The 13,605-nt window shown below is 47.5% G+C and overlaps 2 protein-coding genes across 2 annotated transcripts in view; both read right to left on the bottom strand.

Moving 5' to 3' along the window:
• LOC104281712 (aldose reductase-like) overlaps positions 1-100 on the bottom strand; it is a 10,083-nt gene extending 9,983 nt beyond the window's left edge. The window contains exon 1 of the mRNA XM_009879755.1: positions 59-100. Coding sequence (XP_009878057.1) covers positions 59-100 — 42 coding nt within the window. The remainder of the gene's footprint in view (positions 1-58) is intronic.
• A 6,214-nt stretch (positions 101-6,314) lies between these two features.
• The window catches only part of LOC104281713 (aldose reductase-like), a 12,167-nt gene continuing 4,876 nt past the window's right edge, over positions 6,315-13,605 (bottom strand). Inside the window, exons 3-12 of the mRNA XM_009879756.1 lie at positions 13,190-13,263; positions 12,069-12,236; positions 11,353-11,469; positions 9,971-10,048; positions 9,285-9,407; positions 7,697-7,803; positions 7,491-7,572; positions 6,927-7,010; positions 6,675-6,757; positions 6,315-6,357 (exon numbers count right to left, since the gene is read on the bottom strand). Coding sequence (XP_009878058.1) covers positions 6,315-6,357; positions 6,675-6,757; positions 6,927-7,010; positions 7,491-7,572; positions 7,697-7,803; positions 9,285-9,407; positions 9,971-10,048; positions 11,353-11,469; positions 12,069-12,236; positions 13,190-13,263 — 959 coding nt within the window. The remainder of the gene's footprint in view (positions 6,358-6,674; positions 6,758-6,926; positions 7,011-7,490; positions 7,573-7,696; positions 7,804-9,284; positions 9,408-9,970; positions 10,049-11,352; positions 11,470-12,068; positions 12,237-13,189; positions 13,264-13,605) is intronic.

Here is a 13,605-nt window from a genome sequence, read left to right on the forward strand (position 1 = left end):
CGCGTCTGCGGGCCTCCCGCCTTGTGCCCGGTGGTGCTTACACCGGGGCTGCGCTCACTTCACGGGTGGCGGCCCTGTCGCGATGCCTCGGTCCCTTCATGTCACGTCTCAGCCGTCCCCGGGGTGGGGGTGACAAGAGAGGGCTGAGGCAGGGGTGTATCCCTGTGCCCTGAGAGCTGCCTGTGGGTTGGGTGCCTCGGGCTGAGCCCTTTGCTGGAGCGGCATGTCCCCACGATGGGGATGGTGGCCCGGGCTGGTCCCCCTTGTCGGAGCCTTGTGACCCTGCATGCTGGTAGAGTGAGATGGCTTGGGGAACCTTGGCGTGGCTGGCTCACGAGAGCAGGGAGAACCTCTTCCCTGCTCCAGACAGGACAAATGGAGCTTCCATTTCAAGCCCAAGTGAGATGTGGCTTAGGAGTAATTCAAGATAGACTAAGTTAAAAAAAAAAAAACAACAACCAAACTTTATTTTGAATGTTGGGAGAGGTTTTCTTAAAGTGTTTTGAAAGTCACAGAAGAGGAACGGTGACTTTTTAATGCATGACGTGACAGATCAAATTGTCCCTCCGTCTCTCAGGAGGTGCTGAGGCCATCTCAGAATAAAACGCATGACTGTAATCGCGCGTGGTAGGTGGCCAGTCACCTCCCATCAGAAACTGGCTATGACATTTTCTGCAGACAAGCGGACGCTGTTCTGCTGAAGAGGTTGCAGCCGCAGTGGAAAAAACCCACACTTGCCCGGGAGGCTTTGCTGCTTGCTCACACGTGGAGAAGCGGTGAGAACGCATCTTCAGGTGTGAGCGGTTGCTCCGGGTGCCTCTCCCAGGGCAGAGGCCCCCGCTCTCTGCAGCTTGGTGGTTTTTTTTGCTCCATTTAACTCAGGGCAGGCAAGGTAATTGGTTTTCCTCTTTAATGTCTCTCCTGTTTTGTGTCAGCGCCATCAGCCCGTCCCTGGCGGGATGCGGTGTGTTTTCACTTGGATCATGAAACCATTACATAACCTCGGTGCTTATCTGTCTCTCACCGCCGGGGATCGTTTTTCCCTGGCAGTTTCTTGTCAGTGAGACGTCTCCCATCTCCTCACCACCAAGAGGCTTCGCGCAGGAGTTCTGTATTTTGCTTTGGGTTTTGTTTTTTGGGTTTTTTTTTTTTGCTGTTGGCGCTCGTGAGGCGGCAGGCTTTCCCCTCGCAGCTGTGAGGCACATCGGCTTTCTGCTGTTGACCTCCTCCGAAGGCCAGGTGGGGGCCATCTAATGGCAGCAGGGCCTTGGGGGAAGAAGAAATACTGCAGGTGTCACCAGGTGACAGCCAGCCTGGTAAATCTTCTGTGCCCTGTCCTTGATAACGTGGCCGGCTGTTTCTTTACAGTGAGCTCTGGTGACAAGGAACTGCATGGGGGAGGAAGGGTTTTCCTTTTTTTTTTTTTTCCCTTGACCCGTGAGCGATGTTTTGCACTGGAACAGGATGTGTGGTATCATGAGTTTTTCAGTTTGTTTTGCTGAATTTGCATTTAGTAACTGTAATTTCACCACAAGTTGTGACTTTGGAGACCAGCGGTGTTTGATATCTGAGCAGAACAGGGTCCAAACTAATGGAAACGGGTATGTCCTTGTGCAGGCAGTCGTTACCAGCAGGGACCCTGTGGCCTGCCAAAAGAGCCCAAAGGCAAAGGAAGGAGGTGACAGAGTCAGAAGGTGCGATCACTTCAACTGGTCATGGGGAGAGCCACAGGGCTCTGCAGGTCTGGGGGTGCTGACAGACACAGGCATGGCCAAAGCCAGGGTTTTGAGGGTTTTGTGAGGGCATGCAGGGTCTCATGCTCGAATCCCAAAAACAGGAATTTCTGCCTTGCTTGGAGCAAGGGGAGGATTATCTTGCCCGGTGGGGTGCTCAAGCTCAACCTCCAGAAGGCAGATCTGAGGGTCTTGGCTGAACCCCACTCTGCCTCTTCCTCGCTTGGAGCTGAGATCAAGCCAGGAGCGTATCGTGGTGGATCTCCTGTCTTCTCAGGGTCGATGAGGCTTTTCGTCTTTGCACTGGTATTTGGCCGTTAATCCCATTCTGCTTACAAAAACATGCTCCGGGCCTCAAGGAAGCTCCCCCGCTGCCTGGCCCCGGCAGTTACAGGGCGGGAAGGGCCCTGCAGTGGAGACCTGGGTGGTGGTAGTGGTGGAAGGCCAAACTGCCCTGGGCTGGTCAGAGCTGGTTCCAGCCATTTCTGAAACTGGTGCTGCTGCCCCAGGGCAATGGAGCTCCAGCCATGGGAAGAGCCTGCATGCACCCCCCCCCGCCCCCCTTCCTGCCCAAGCCCCCTGTCAGGGAAGAAGGAAGGTGGCAGTTTGCCCCAAAGGCGGTGGCTGCTGAGGGGCCTGCGGCCTGGGCCATCCCCGCCGGGGCAGTGGCAGCCCTGGGGACAGCAGGGAGCAGTAAGGCACAGTAAGAAGAACTGAGGGGTAAAGGGGAGCTTCAGGCACCCAGCCCCAGCCTGCCAGCTGCCTTTGCCTCAAGGGGGAAATTGGGATGGACTGGGGTGTAATCTGTGGTGAAAATGGGGGAAGTGGAGAGGAGCACGGGGAGGGGATTGGTATTTGGCTTAGGCAGAGGCTGGGGAAGGGGGAGGAAGGCATTTACTAAAGTTTTATTTTCTGTCGGTGAAATGAAGTTTGTGCTAACTGGCGACAAATCAGCTCAGATTGCCCTGAGGTGAGGCTGTTTTGCCTGGGATGGCAGCTGTTGGAGAACGCGTGGGATGCCCGGCCCTGTCATGGCCCAGAACTGGAGCAAAAAGATGGACTCTGGAAGCAGCCATGATCCTGGTCCTGGGAACAGGCAGTGGTGGAAGCAGCGCATCCAGTGTGTGTCCAGGGGTGAGTGCAGACAGTGTGCGAACAGCTGGAGAAAGGAGGGACCTAGGGAGACCATTGCTGGACTGCAGGATTGTGCTTACAGGCAAGGGGGACCCTGAAAAAGTGGTGATCACTGATGCCATGGCCTGAAAGCTCCAAGATCTGAGCACAGTTACTGCTGCCGCTCTGGTATCGTCTGATAAGCTGGTGGGACGTCAAGGAGTGACTTACATGTCTGGTACTAGAGAGAGTGTGCCAGAAGACAGGCAGGAGATTAGTGGCATGGCCAAGGATAATGCTGGGAGTCTAGTAGTATGGTTGACCTTGGAAAAAGTTTTAGAATGGGTTGGAAAGTATATGTTAAGCTTGCTGCAGTCTTGATCCTGATAATTTTGTCTGCTGGGGAAAGGGTGGGTTTGTGGTCTGTGTTACATTCACACTGATGAGATGTTAACTACACTAGTCTGGTCTGCAGGGACAAGGGATGGAGTTTGTAATGAATATACATTAAGATTGTGATGATGTTAAAGGTAGAGTTTATGTAAAGGTGAAAAAAATCTTAATATATCTTTCAATGAGGTGAAGGTTGGAATGTAAAGGACATAAATTGCAGGGAGTATCAGGGGATGGCAGTGGTGACCTGTGTGGAAACTATGAACTGCTCAGTGTCAGCCAGAACCAATTCCAGCTAGCTCCAAAACCAACGTAAACACCCTATCTTATGCCAGAATTTAAGCCCACAGTGCCCTGGCTCAGACACGCTGTTGGAAACAAGTATACTCTTTGAAGGAGGTCCACACTGAAAGGGCTTACTTCTGAGGGGACTGCAGCTGGTGGATGAGCCATGCTGGAGCAAGGAAATGCCTGAAGTGACCACTGGGTGACCCACACTGGAGAAGGTACACCACTGAAAAGACTGTGGTCTAAACCTATTGTACCTTTATTGTTCAATAAGAATGTATATTTGGTCTCAGCAAAGCTGTCTCACCTCAGCCTGAGGATTTTATGGGTTGCTTCCTTCAGGAAGCTGCAAAACAATGTTCTTGGATTACACGTTCAAGAATTGAAAGTGGAAATTTTGGAAAGAAGGTCCTAAGGTGCCTCTTTTCTTGAACAAAAGGTTTTACCATTTTCCCATGGAACCCAACGTGCAACTTTATGATTATGCATTTGGTCACCTGCCTAGTAGAAGGAAACAGAAAGGTGACACAACCACAAAAACAAATACCTCCTCATGTCGCCTGGTATTTGTTAAAGGACCCTTGATTGTTTTGATGGCTTGAGTTTGAGTGTCAGGTGGGAAGGAGTTTGGGGATCGATTCCTTGAGACCTGCCCTTAGACATCTCCCCTGTGCCAGGCATGTTGCAGAGTGGGTATCTGTGCATGTAGGGGTGTGTGGGGAGCTCAGGTGTCCGTCTTTGCTGCCACTGGGTTGCTGGGACTTGTGTTTCTCCACTGTGCCCTCTGGGACTGGGATCTGCTGGAAGAGGTCAAAGGGGTTGCTGGGCTTAGGCCCTGCAGCTCCCTGTGGGGATGCAGTGCTGCAAGAAGGTACCCATCTGCAGCCCTGGGGTGGGAGCAGTGGTGGGAGGGGGTGGCTGGGTTGAAGAGGGCTGCCAGAGGAGATGGTTGGAGCTAGATGGGCCATCATCCCTGAGCACCTGTCCTGGGCTGGGCACCCTGGGCTCAGAGCACTTGGTGCTGCCCAGGGAATTGGCCTCCAAGGCTGGCAGGGTCGGTAGGGAGGCCAGTGGTTTGGAGACAGCACCGCGGGGCTAAGCCTCCCTAGGCAGGGGGCAGACACCCGGGGTTCCTGGCATGTGAAACGCCTCCCCGGCAGCCCTGGGGACTGTGGCCAGAGCTCGGGGGCTGGTGGCTGGCAGGGAGGTGGCAACGCCGGTCTCCTCTGAGGACTGGCTGCCCTCTGGTGCCCGCAGAGGAGAGTGCCGAGTGGCTTTGCTGTCCCAGGGAGGATCTGTGTCCCCGACGTACAGATGACTACAGCCAACGTGTATGTACTTCAACTTTGTTCACAGGAGAGAGGGTGCATGAAGTCTAGAGAGCCTAAAGAGCAAGCTGGGTCTGAACCAAGGGCAGCTCCCACCAGGGTCTAATGGACCGTGCTGAAGGCTGCTGCCCTTGTGCAGCCCAAATCTCCTTTGGCTGTGACTGGAGCTTAGAGGTTGGCCCTGAGGTCAGTACCTAAAGTTAGGGGAGATGATTCCCCAGAAGAGAGGCTTCAGCAGCTAGCTGTGACTTGGGAGCAAAGGCCAAGTACAGCTCCATAGAGTGGGTCTGAAATACAAAGTGCATCTTAAACACAGAACAGCAAGGACATGCTCATATTTCTTTTGTTTGGCTGCAATAGGTTAACATCTATTAGTTCTGTACAGAAGTACTAAAAATACTTGTACTGCATCCCTCTGCCACGTTTTGTTCCTGGCCCAGGTGGTTATATATTACCTTCTTTTGGAAGCTTTCGTTTGGAAAAAAAAAAAAACAAAACCAAAACACCAACAACACAAACCCAAAAACCCCCAAACAAACCACCAAAACCAGTTTTATCTGCAACAGGCAGAATATTGAACTCAAAAATAATGGAGCTAGTAAAGAATGAAATAAGTTCCTAAAGTCAAATGGTATTGGGGGTCTAACATCCTGTCTCACTTCTAGCTATAAAATCTAGGCAAGAGCATAAACACTCATACTTTTCCAAGTAAAAGATCTTTTTGATCAGGCAGGAATCTTCTATTTCATCGTTGCATTTAAAGATTAGTTTTTCCTCAAATATGGGCATTGAATGAAATGGCAGGTGCAAGTTCAGAGGTTTTGGGGTTTTTTTTTGCTTAATAATTTTCCACATAAGAATGGAATTTCACAACTAGCAATAATCTGAAGCACATATTGAAATTGTGTTGTATCCAAAATCCACTATGCTGTTGTATTTTGACACATAGGAGAAAGCCTGTGTAAAAATAATGCCCAGCATGCATCTGTATGTTTTCTGCATATGTTTTTTTTTTTTTTTTAGGGATAAACAGTAAAAAACCCTTTTTCAGTTAGTTTTGGAGTGGTGAAATGCCTGGTTGTCTCATTTGTGCTAAGAAAGTTAGTCTTCAGCAGTTGTGAGCACTGGAGAAAAATATCTGAGAAATGTGAACTGATTGTCCTACTTAGCTTGTTGATACAAGACAGAGTACAAGTGTGAATGTATAGTTGTCTTTCTCTGTTTTTTCCTTATTTCCACATTTTGGCAGACAATTATTACAGCCCACATCTGTTTCTTTAGAACAATTTTACTGTGTCCTTATTTGAAAAAAAGGAAGAGCACAACAATAAATCACTGAATACATATCCTGTGACTTCACTGGCTGCAGGAGAAGAGATGCAATAAGAAAGCTAGATAAATTGATAGGAAGCATATCAGACCAAACTCTGAAGGATATGAGGGCAGGATATGACTATCTTCAGTATTCTGCATTGAAAGGGTACTCCTTGTGAGTTTTGCACCTGAAGGGAATAAAGGTATAATTTAAAAAAAAAAAAAAAAAAAGATGGCTGAAACTAATATTAATCTGTCAAGCTGTAGTGGGTGCTTAGAGGAGCCACCGAGGCAGGATATAAACTATATAATTGTAGAATGGATTTGTTCCATATTTGTTTTCCTGGATAGTGTGTGCCATTTGTACACTGGGAACACACAAGTCATTTTGTCAGTAGCTCAGGCTCGCAGCATTCTAGGCAATGTTTAGATGCAAAATCTCTGCGTATATAGTGTTCATAACTTAAGGGTTTAGAAAAAACAAATACTGAATGCTACCACTTACGTGCTCATTGTATATGCTCTCCAGTTTCTGTTAAAGCTGGAAATAGTTGCCATCTCCTCTTTTGTCAATTCAAAGTCAAACACCTAACAAGAGAAACAGCTGGAAATCACCTCTCTGAACAAATCAGACTATAAGCAAAAAATCCTCTTGCCTGAGGAGGGGAAGGTGAGAAAGGATCACTGCTTGCTCTGCAGGGAGACGCCATGCTGTCCCTGAACATGCCATGCACCCAAGTCACTCCTGAAGACTCACCTTGAAGTTCTCCACAATGCGCTGTGGTGTGACAGACTTGGGAATCACAATCACATTTCTCTGGATCTGGAAGCGAAGGAGAACCTGCAAGAACAGAAAACTGAATCATTCCTTCTGTTTTGGAGAAAGCAGAGCCTGTTTCAACAGCTGTTTTCCCAAAGCTGTACCCACTTCCGCAGAGATGTGTTTCAGATCATTCCTGTCTCTGTGGCCTAGGTAGCACTCCCTGAAGAGCAAAGAGGGAAGTGGTGGTGCCTCACATGGAAGAACTCCTTTCCCATCCAATTTTGGGACAACCAAGTCTTTTTGTTCCCACCCGTACTTTTATCAAGGTTTCATTCTCTGCGATAGGACTGGAGATGAGAAAACTGAAACATGACAGCACCTGAAGATGGGTCAAGAAAAGGCTTCTTGTTGATGGTCAGAGTGCCCTTAACAAGCATGCATTGCAGACACGTAACAGCACCACAGGTGACAAGGAATGAAGAGCCAGCCTGTCCTTTACTTTGTCATTAGCTGTCCTGTGTTGCAGGAAGGGGTACCCACTGTGTGGCACCTACCTACCTGTGCTGGGGTTTTGTTGTGCTTGGCTGCGATCTCTTTGATCTTGGGGTCATCCAGAAGGGAAGGATCCTCTGGCTTAGCCCTACGCAGAGGAAAGGTAACAACAGAAGTCTGGTTTTAGATGAATGATTATTGGTGCCCTTACTGTCTCAGCGCTTCAAGCACAATCCATGTCAGCTGCCTCTCAGATTGCAAGGCAGTCTTACCATGGCCTGTCAGGAGAGCCAAGCGGACTGTACGCTGTCACAGCAATCCCTTTGGATTGACAGTACTTGATCAGCTTCTCCTGGGTAAGGTATGGATTACATTCGATCTGCCAACACAAGAGTATGGAGATTGATAGCAATATAACTGTTCTAATTCACTCCATGGATTATCTCCTAATGCACTTCCAGTTCAATGTTTGCCCTAATGTGCCAGTCTTTGCAAAGTATGATTCAGCCTTAGTTTTGTACAGCACCTACTTTTACAGTAAGGCTTCTTGCATTTCTTGGTCTTTGCTCTGGGGAAAGTGTGTTTCATAAGGCTCATCTTTGGGTTTTTTGGCCCTGAGAAAACATGTTCTTGAAGTGCTTCTTCGAGATTTCTAAGCAGAAGTTTAGCAAATATCGAAACCTCTGGTTCGTTGTAGATTCAGTAATAATGTGGAGTGGGATTAGAAGGACATGCTGCATTGGCTCTATTTTCTCTTTGTTCTTTCATAAAAGCCCCTTTCTTGTGAGTTTGTGTGAAGCAGTTCTAGAGATATCTATAGTTTTGGATGGAGATGCATTTTTTTTTTCTTCTTTTAGCCTGCTCTCATTTTGGTAACTACACGTAGAGAAAGTGTTAAGGTATCCTTAGGACTGATAAGGTCTAGAGACTGGTACTCAGTGAACCTGAATTCAGAGCTGTAAGAGATGTCTGAATCTGTCCAAGGCCACTTGGAGAAATAAGTATCTACAGCAGGTGAGGTAGCTACTGCAGTGGCTGCTATGTATAGACAAAGACTACATGAGTATTTGTATGTGGGTATATGCACACTTTATTTTTATTTTATATAAATAAGTCTTCAGGGCAGATACCAGGAAGCCACTGGTGTGCCAATACATGCTCTGCTTCTGCATATATAGTTAAAATTAACCTCCCATTTCCAACTGAGTGAATTGTGCATGCATATATGCATGCACATGAGAAGAAATGCATGTGTTGTGTGAACTTAAAGGGGGCCTACAGGAAAGCTGGGGAGGGACTTTTTACAAGGGCATGTAGTGATAGGACAAGGAGGAATGGCTTTAAACTGGAAGAGGGTAGATTCAGATTAGATATTAGGAAGAAATTTTTCACCCTGATGGTGGTGAGGTACTGGAACAGGTTGCCCAGAGAAGCTGTGGAAGCTCCATCCCTGGAGGTGTTCAAGGCTGTCCTGGATGGGGCTTTGAGCAACCTGGTCTAGTGGGAGGTGTCCCTGCCTATTACGGGGGGTGGTGGAACTAGATGATCTTCAAGGTCCCTTCCAACCTAAACCATTCTATGATTCTGTGAGTTATCTGCTATTAATAACAGGTTGATGCTATTACTAATAACAGAACAAGTAAGGTATTTTAAGAAGTTACGGTTGTAATTTGTGTACTATAACTTCATCCCTTATCAGGATGCAGATCTACAACATCCTCACGTGTACCCAGAAGTAATCATAGGGTGTTTACATGCTGTTATCTATTTTGTTCTCCCTTTTTCCATCTCCTTATTCAACTGTAACCAGATCTTTATAATCCCTGAAAACTATTCATTTGCAGTCACTTAGCAGCTTACCTGGTTATTTGCAGGCTTGTGCTTCAGTCCTGGCTTGTTTAAGCTTCTTTCAATCTGCTCATGATTAAAGTTTGAGATTCCAATGGCTTTTACCAGACCAGCATCCACCAGTTCTTCCATGGCCTAACAGAAAGAGGAGCAAAGTCAGCATCCAGTATACAAGACAGGGCTGGAAGATGTTCTTCCTGGAGTGGCTTGTTTCCCTTCGTGGGAAGGGAACAACAACTGTTTGCAGTTGCAAATTTTGTCTCTTGGGGAAAAGTGCACACTGATGTGTTTGTGCTATGTTTTCTGTCTCACCCAAGCCCAAAGGCTCATTCCTTGAGATGGTAGAAACACCAAGTTAGTTGCATGTGGAAAATAATGATTAGTAACATGGTATCAAGCCAGCACTGGAGCGCTGTACCCCAGGCAAGATCACAACCTAAAATATCTTTATTTCTGCAAAGTGTATTTGAGCAGTTTAAAGAACTGCAGTGAGACAGTTCTGTGGTTATTACGGTTAAGCAACTTGGTCTGCAGCTCCACTGAAGATTGTCAGTTTGACTAAGCATTATGTTTTGAAAAGCTACATTGTATACCATAAGATAACTAAATAAGAGCTCTGTGACTTCTGACTGTAATGAAAGCATGGAAAAGACCACCGAGGACAGACAACATGACTCTCCCACTGCGGCTGAACTTACCTCCCATGTATGTAGAATATCTGTGTTGCTGGGTATTGACATGCCTTTGTCATCTGTGGGAAACAGCTCCTCTCCTGCCTGTCAGTGGGAAAGAAAATGCTTGAAACACTGTATTGGGAAGTTAATACTGAGGCAACTGAGGACCATGGTAGCTTTAACTTCTACTGCAGGAAATACTGGTATTTGTCTACATTGTTCATGTAGGTTTATGGTGTTTTGCCAGCAACCATTCGTAGTAGGAGGGACAGGTATATCTCCTGGGCCCAGCAAAGTGGTGACTCACCAAAACACATACAGATAAACAAGTCACACCACTTGTGGAACAAAGCAGAATAAAAACGCTTGCTGTACTCCTCTATTATGCCTTTTAAGGGAGAAGAAGAACGGTTTTCTGAAGATTTGTTTTTTGAAAACTATAAGGACCTCTTTAGGTCTGAAGGACATTTAAGATAGGTCTAGGGTGAGTCACATCTACTGAACAATATATTATGTACACACACAGGTCTTCTGTGAGGAGACCCGCAGTTTAAGTTGGTGGCACTAGGGAAATCAGAACATCTCAGATGTACGGGAACAGAGCTGGGTCCCCACATCTCCATATTGCTCTACATCTAGTGTGTTGTGCAGATGTCAGAGTATTATGCCATGACACTTGTAGTGAAGGACTTTGTTCCCATAAAACTAACCATGACAGCTTTGAAAGTATGATAAACAGTTGATAAGACCAAAAGCAACAGACAGGATGGCGGTCTTAACCTGTCTGTAGCAGAAAGGAAAAGCTAAGACTAATCCATCACCTTTGGAGTACATGAAGTATGGAACTTGGATGTCAGAAAGTCTCACTTTTTGAAATCCGAGATCTGTGGAACAACACTAAGGCTCCTGCAGCAAAGGTTGGCTCAATCTGGACTGTATTAAGGACTCCATGATTAAAGACAGAAATGGAAAATGGAAGCATTTTCTTTTGCTCCGTGATTCTGTAACATGCAGAGGAAAGAATTTCTGTCAGGCAGCAAAGTACAGCTCTCCTTCTAACAAAGCAGGAGGCTAAGTCATTGGCAGATGAATATACTTTGGATTCATAGAAGTCAATGCATAGCCAAAAGTAAAGCAGCTGGGAGGCCTGACCTTAGTGCTAGGTCTGCATCTCCAGTATCAAAAGGGCAGAGGATGCTGTGCGAGCAGCGGTCTCCAGGGCAGAGATCAAGAGCTGGGCTCACGTGGCCAGAGTGAAGCTGAATGAGCAGCACTGGAGCAGCACTGGTACACACAACAGACACATGCTTTTTCTGGACTGGAGCAGCAGTAGTGCTGCAAGCGTTACTGGCAGTTTTGAGGAGGTCTCCCAGGAGGGAAAGCTCAGGGCATTGCTGTTACTGTACCTTGAACCCAAGAGGCCAGTGCATGAGGTAGAGGTCCAGGTAATCCAGTTTCAGGTCAGCAAGAGTCTTCTGGCAGGCTCCCTTCACCAGAGGCTTTTCATAAAACGTGCACCACAGCTAGAGACAACAAGCCAAGGCACACCATGACTTCCTAGGTTACAGCTCTTGGAACCCTTCTGTCCTGTTCAGAGGAGTCCCCGTCCCCTTTCGAAGGTGGAATGTAGAAGTAGGTCATCCTAGTGCTCTTGAGATGGGGCTTGCTCTGTGAGCAGAACTGGCCTGTGATGGCTTATGCGATCAAACAGGGTTGTAAACTGAAAAGCACTAATCCTGCTCCATTAGTCAAGATGTGTAAAAGCCACTTCTTACAGGCAGATACTGGTTAAAGAGCTTTTTTTAAGTTAATAACTTCAGTGGTGAGCCAAAGCTAGGATTTCCTCCATAAGCAAGGAAAAAAGCACATTTTCTGGGACTGTTTGACTTTAATGCATATTTGGAACAGTCCCATGAAAATGGAGAATGTCGAGCATATCTTGGATAACTCTCTACAAGATAAGAGCACAAAAATAAGCTTCCATCAGTGTTGGCCTAAACCATGTTCGGAATTACTCCATGCTATAGCACACAATTTTTCCCCACCACTCTAAATTTCCTCCTATGAACACATTCTACACAAAGCAGGCCTTCCCCTGGATCCTAGGTCACCAGATCCTTACCTTACTGACAATGAAGAGGTCCTCTCGTTTCACAACACCTTCCTTGATTTTCTGCTGGATCCCATCCCCAACTTCATTTTCATTCTGGTACACATAGGCACAGTCAAAGTGGCGGTACCCAGCGTCAATGGCAGCCATCACTGCAGCTGTTACTTTCCCAGCTGGGGACTGAAAAAAGAAGGTTAACAACCCAAATCAAAGCATATACACCATTTCCTAGTTATCTAGAAACTAAAGAAACACATACAAAGGCATTTTGGACCTGCTGGAACGTGTCCAGAGGAGAGCCACGAGGATGTTCTGAGGGCTGGAGCACCTCTCCTATGAGGAGAGGCTGAGAGGGCTGATCAGCCTGGAGAAGAGAAGGCTTCGGGGAGATCTTATTGAGGCCTTCCAGTGCCCAAAGGGGGCCTACAGGAGAGCTGGGGAAGGACTTTTTACTAGGGCATGTAGTGACAGGACAAGGGGGAATGGACATAAACTAGAAGAGGGCAGGTTTAGATTAAACATTAGGAAGAAGTTTTTCACTTTGAGGGTTGTAAGACACTGGAACAGGTTGCCCAGAGAGGTTGTTGAGGCCCCATCGCTGGAGGCGTTCAAGGCCAAGCTGGATGTGGCCTTGGGCAACCTGGTCTAGTGGGAGGTGTCCCTGCCCATGGCAGGGAGGTTGGAACTCAATGATCTTTAAGGTCCTTTCCAACCTAACCCATTCTATGATTCTATGATTTTAAGAAGAGTTCTTCCATGCAGCATTCTTAAAGCCGTATTAATCTTAGAAATGCAGGCTCCAGGGCTTGAAGCCAGCCTCCAGCCATTTCTCCGTAGCCCCACTCCCACGCAGGCTCAGCCCAACATCCAGGGAGAGCAGAGCCCCAGACACCAGGACAGTTCTCCAGAGCTGGACCAGGGTGAACAGAGTTTTATGCCCAGAAGCTCTGCGATGCCTCTTGCCCAAGCACTCCTCACTTCCAAGTGCTGTGCCTGAGAAGAGAAACAGCAACTGCCCAGCTGGGAGAACTTCAGTTTGATGGAGCGGGCAGTGGTCTACACCTTAGTCATCCACATCACCATGGAGTACTGAGCCATGCTCTAGCCCAGCTCCTCCCCATGGCACATCCCACCTGTCCTTTGAAGGTTGCACCAGCTGCTTCCTTCAGAGGTGGAAGAGGTGTACGTTTGTATGTGTTTCTATACCCTGAAAGGGCAGGTAAGAGCTGTGCACAAAGAAAACGTTGGCATATCTTGTTCAGACAGATCCAGTAATATTTGTTTTCAGGCATTGTATGGATTGCTTTGATTTTGCAGTCATTGTAACAGTGGTGCAAATCTCTTTGTCAGAACTTGCTTGGAACGCATGAATTGTCTTCTAAAGCGGTATCTTATTACCAGGTGATTCGAGGCAACCTCACCCGGGATTTAAGTTACTCAGCGCGGAGGCAGCAGGCAACCTGAGTGCCCCAGGGCAGCCGCACGCCAGCCCTGGCTGCGGGGCAGGATGAGGACCGGCGGGGAGAGGGGCCCGGGAGGTCGGGGCAGC

This window comes from Charadrius vociferus, unplaced genomic scaffold (assembly GCF_000708025.1).
Source record: "Charadrius vociferus isolate BGI_N301 unplaced genomic scaffold, ASM70802v2 scaffold90, whole genome shotgun sequence".
Classification (NCBI taxonomy): domain Eukaryota; kingdom Metazoa; phylum Chordata; class Aves; order Charadriiformes; family Charadriidae; genus Charadrius; species Charadrius vociferus.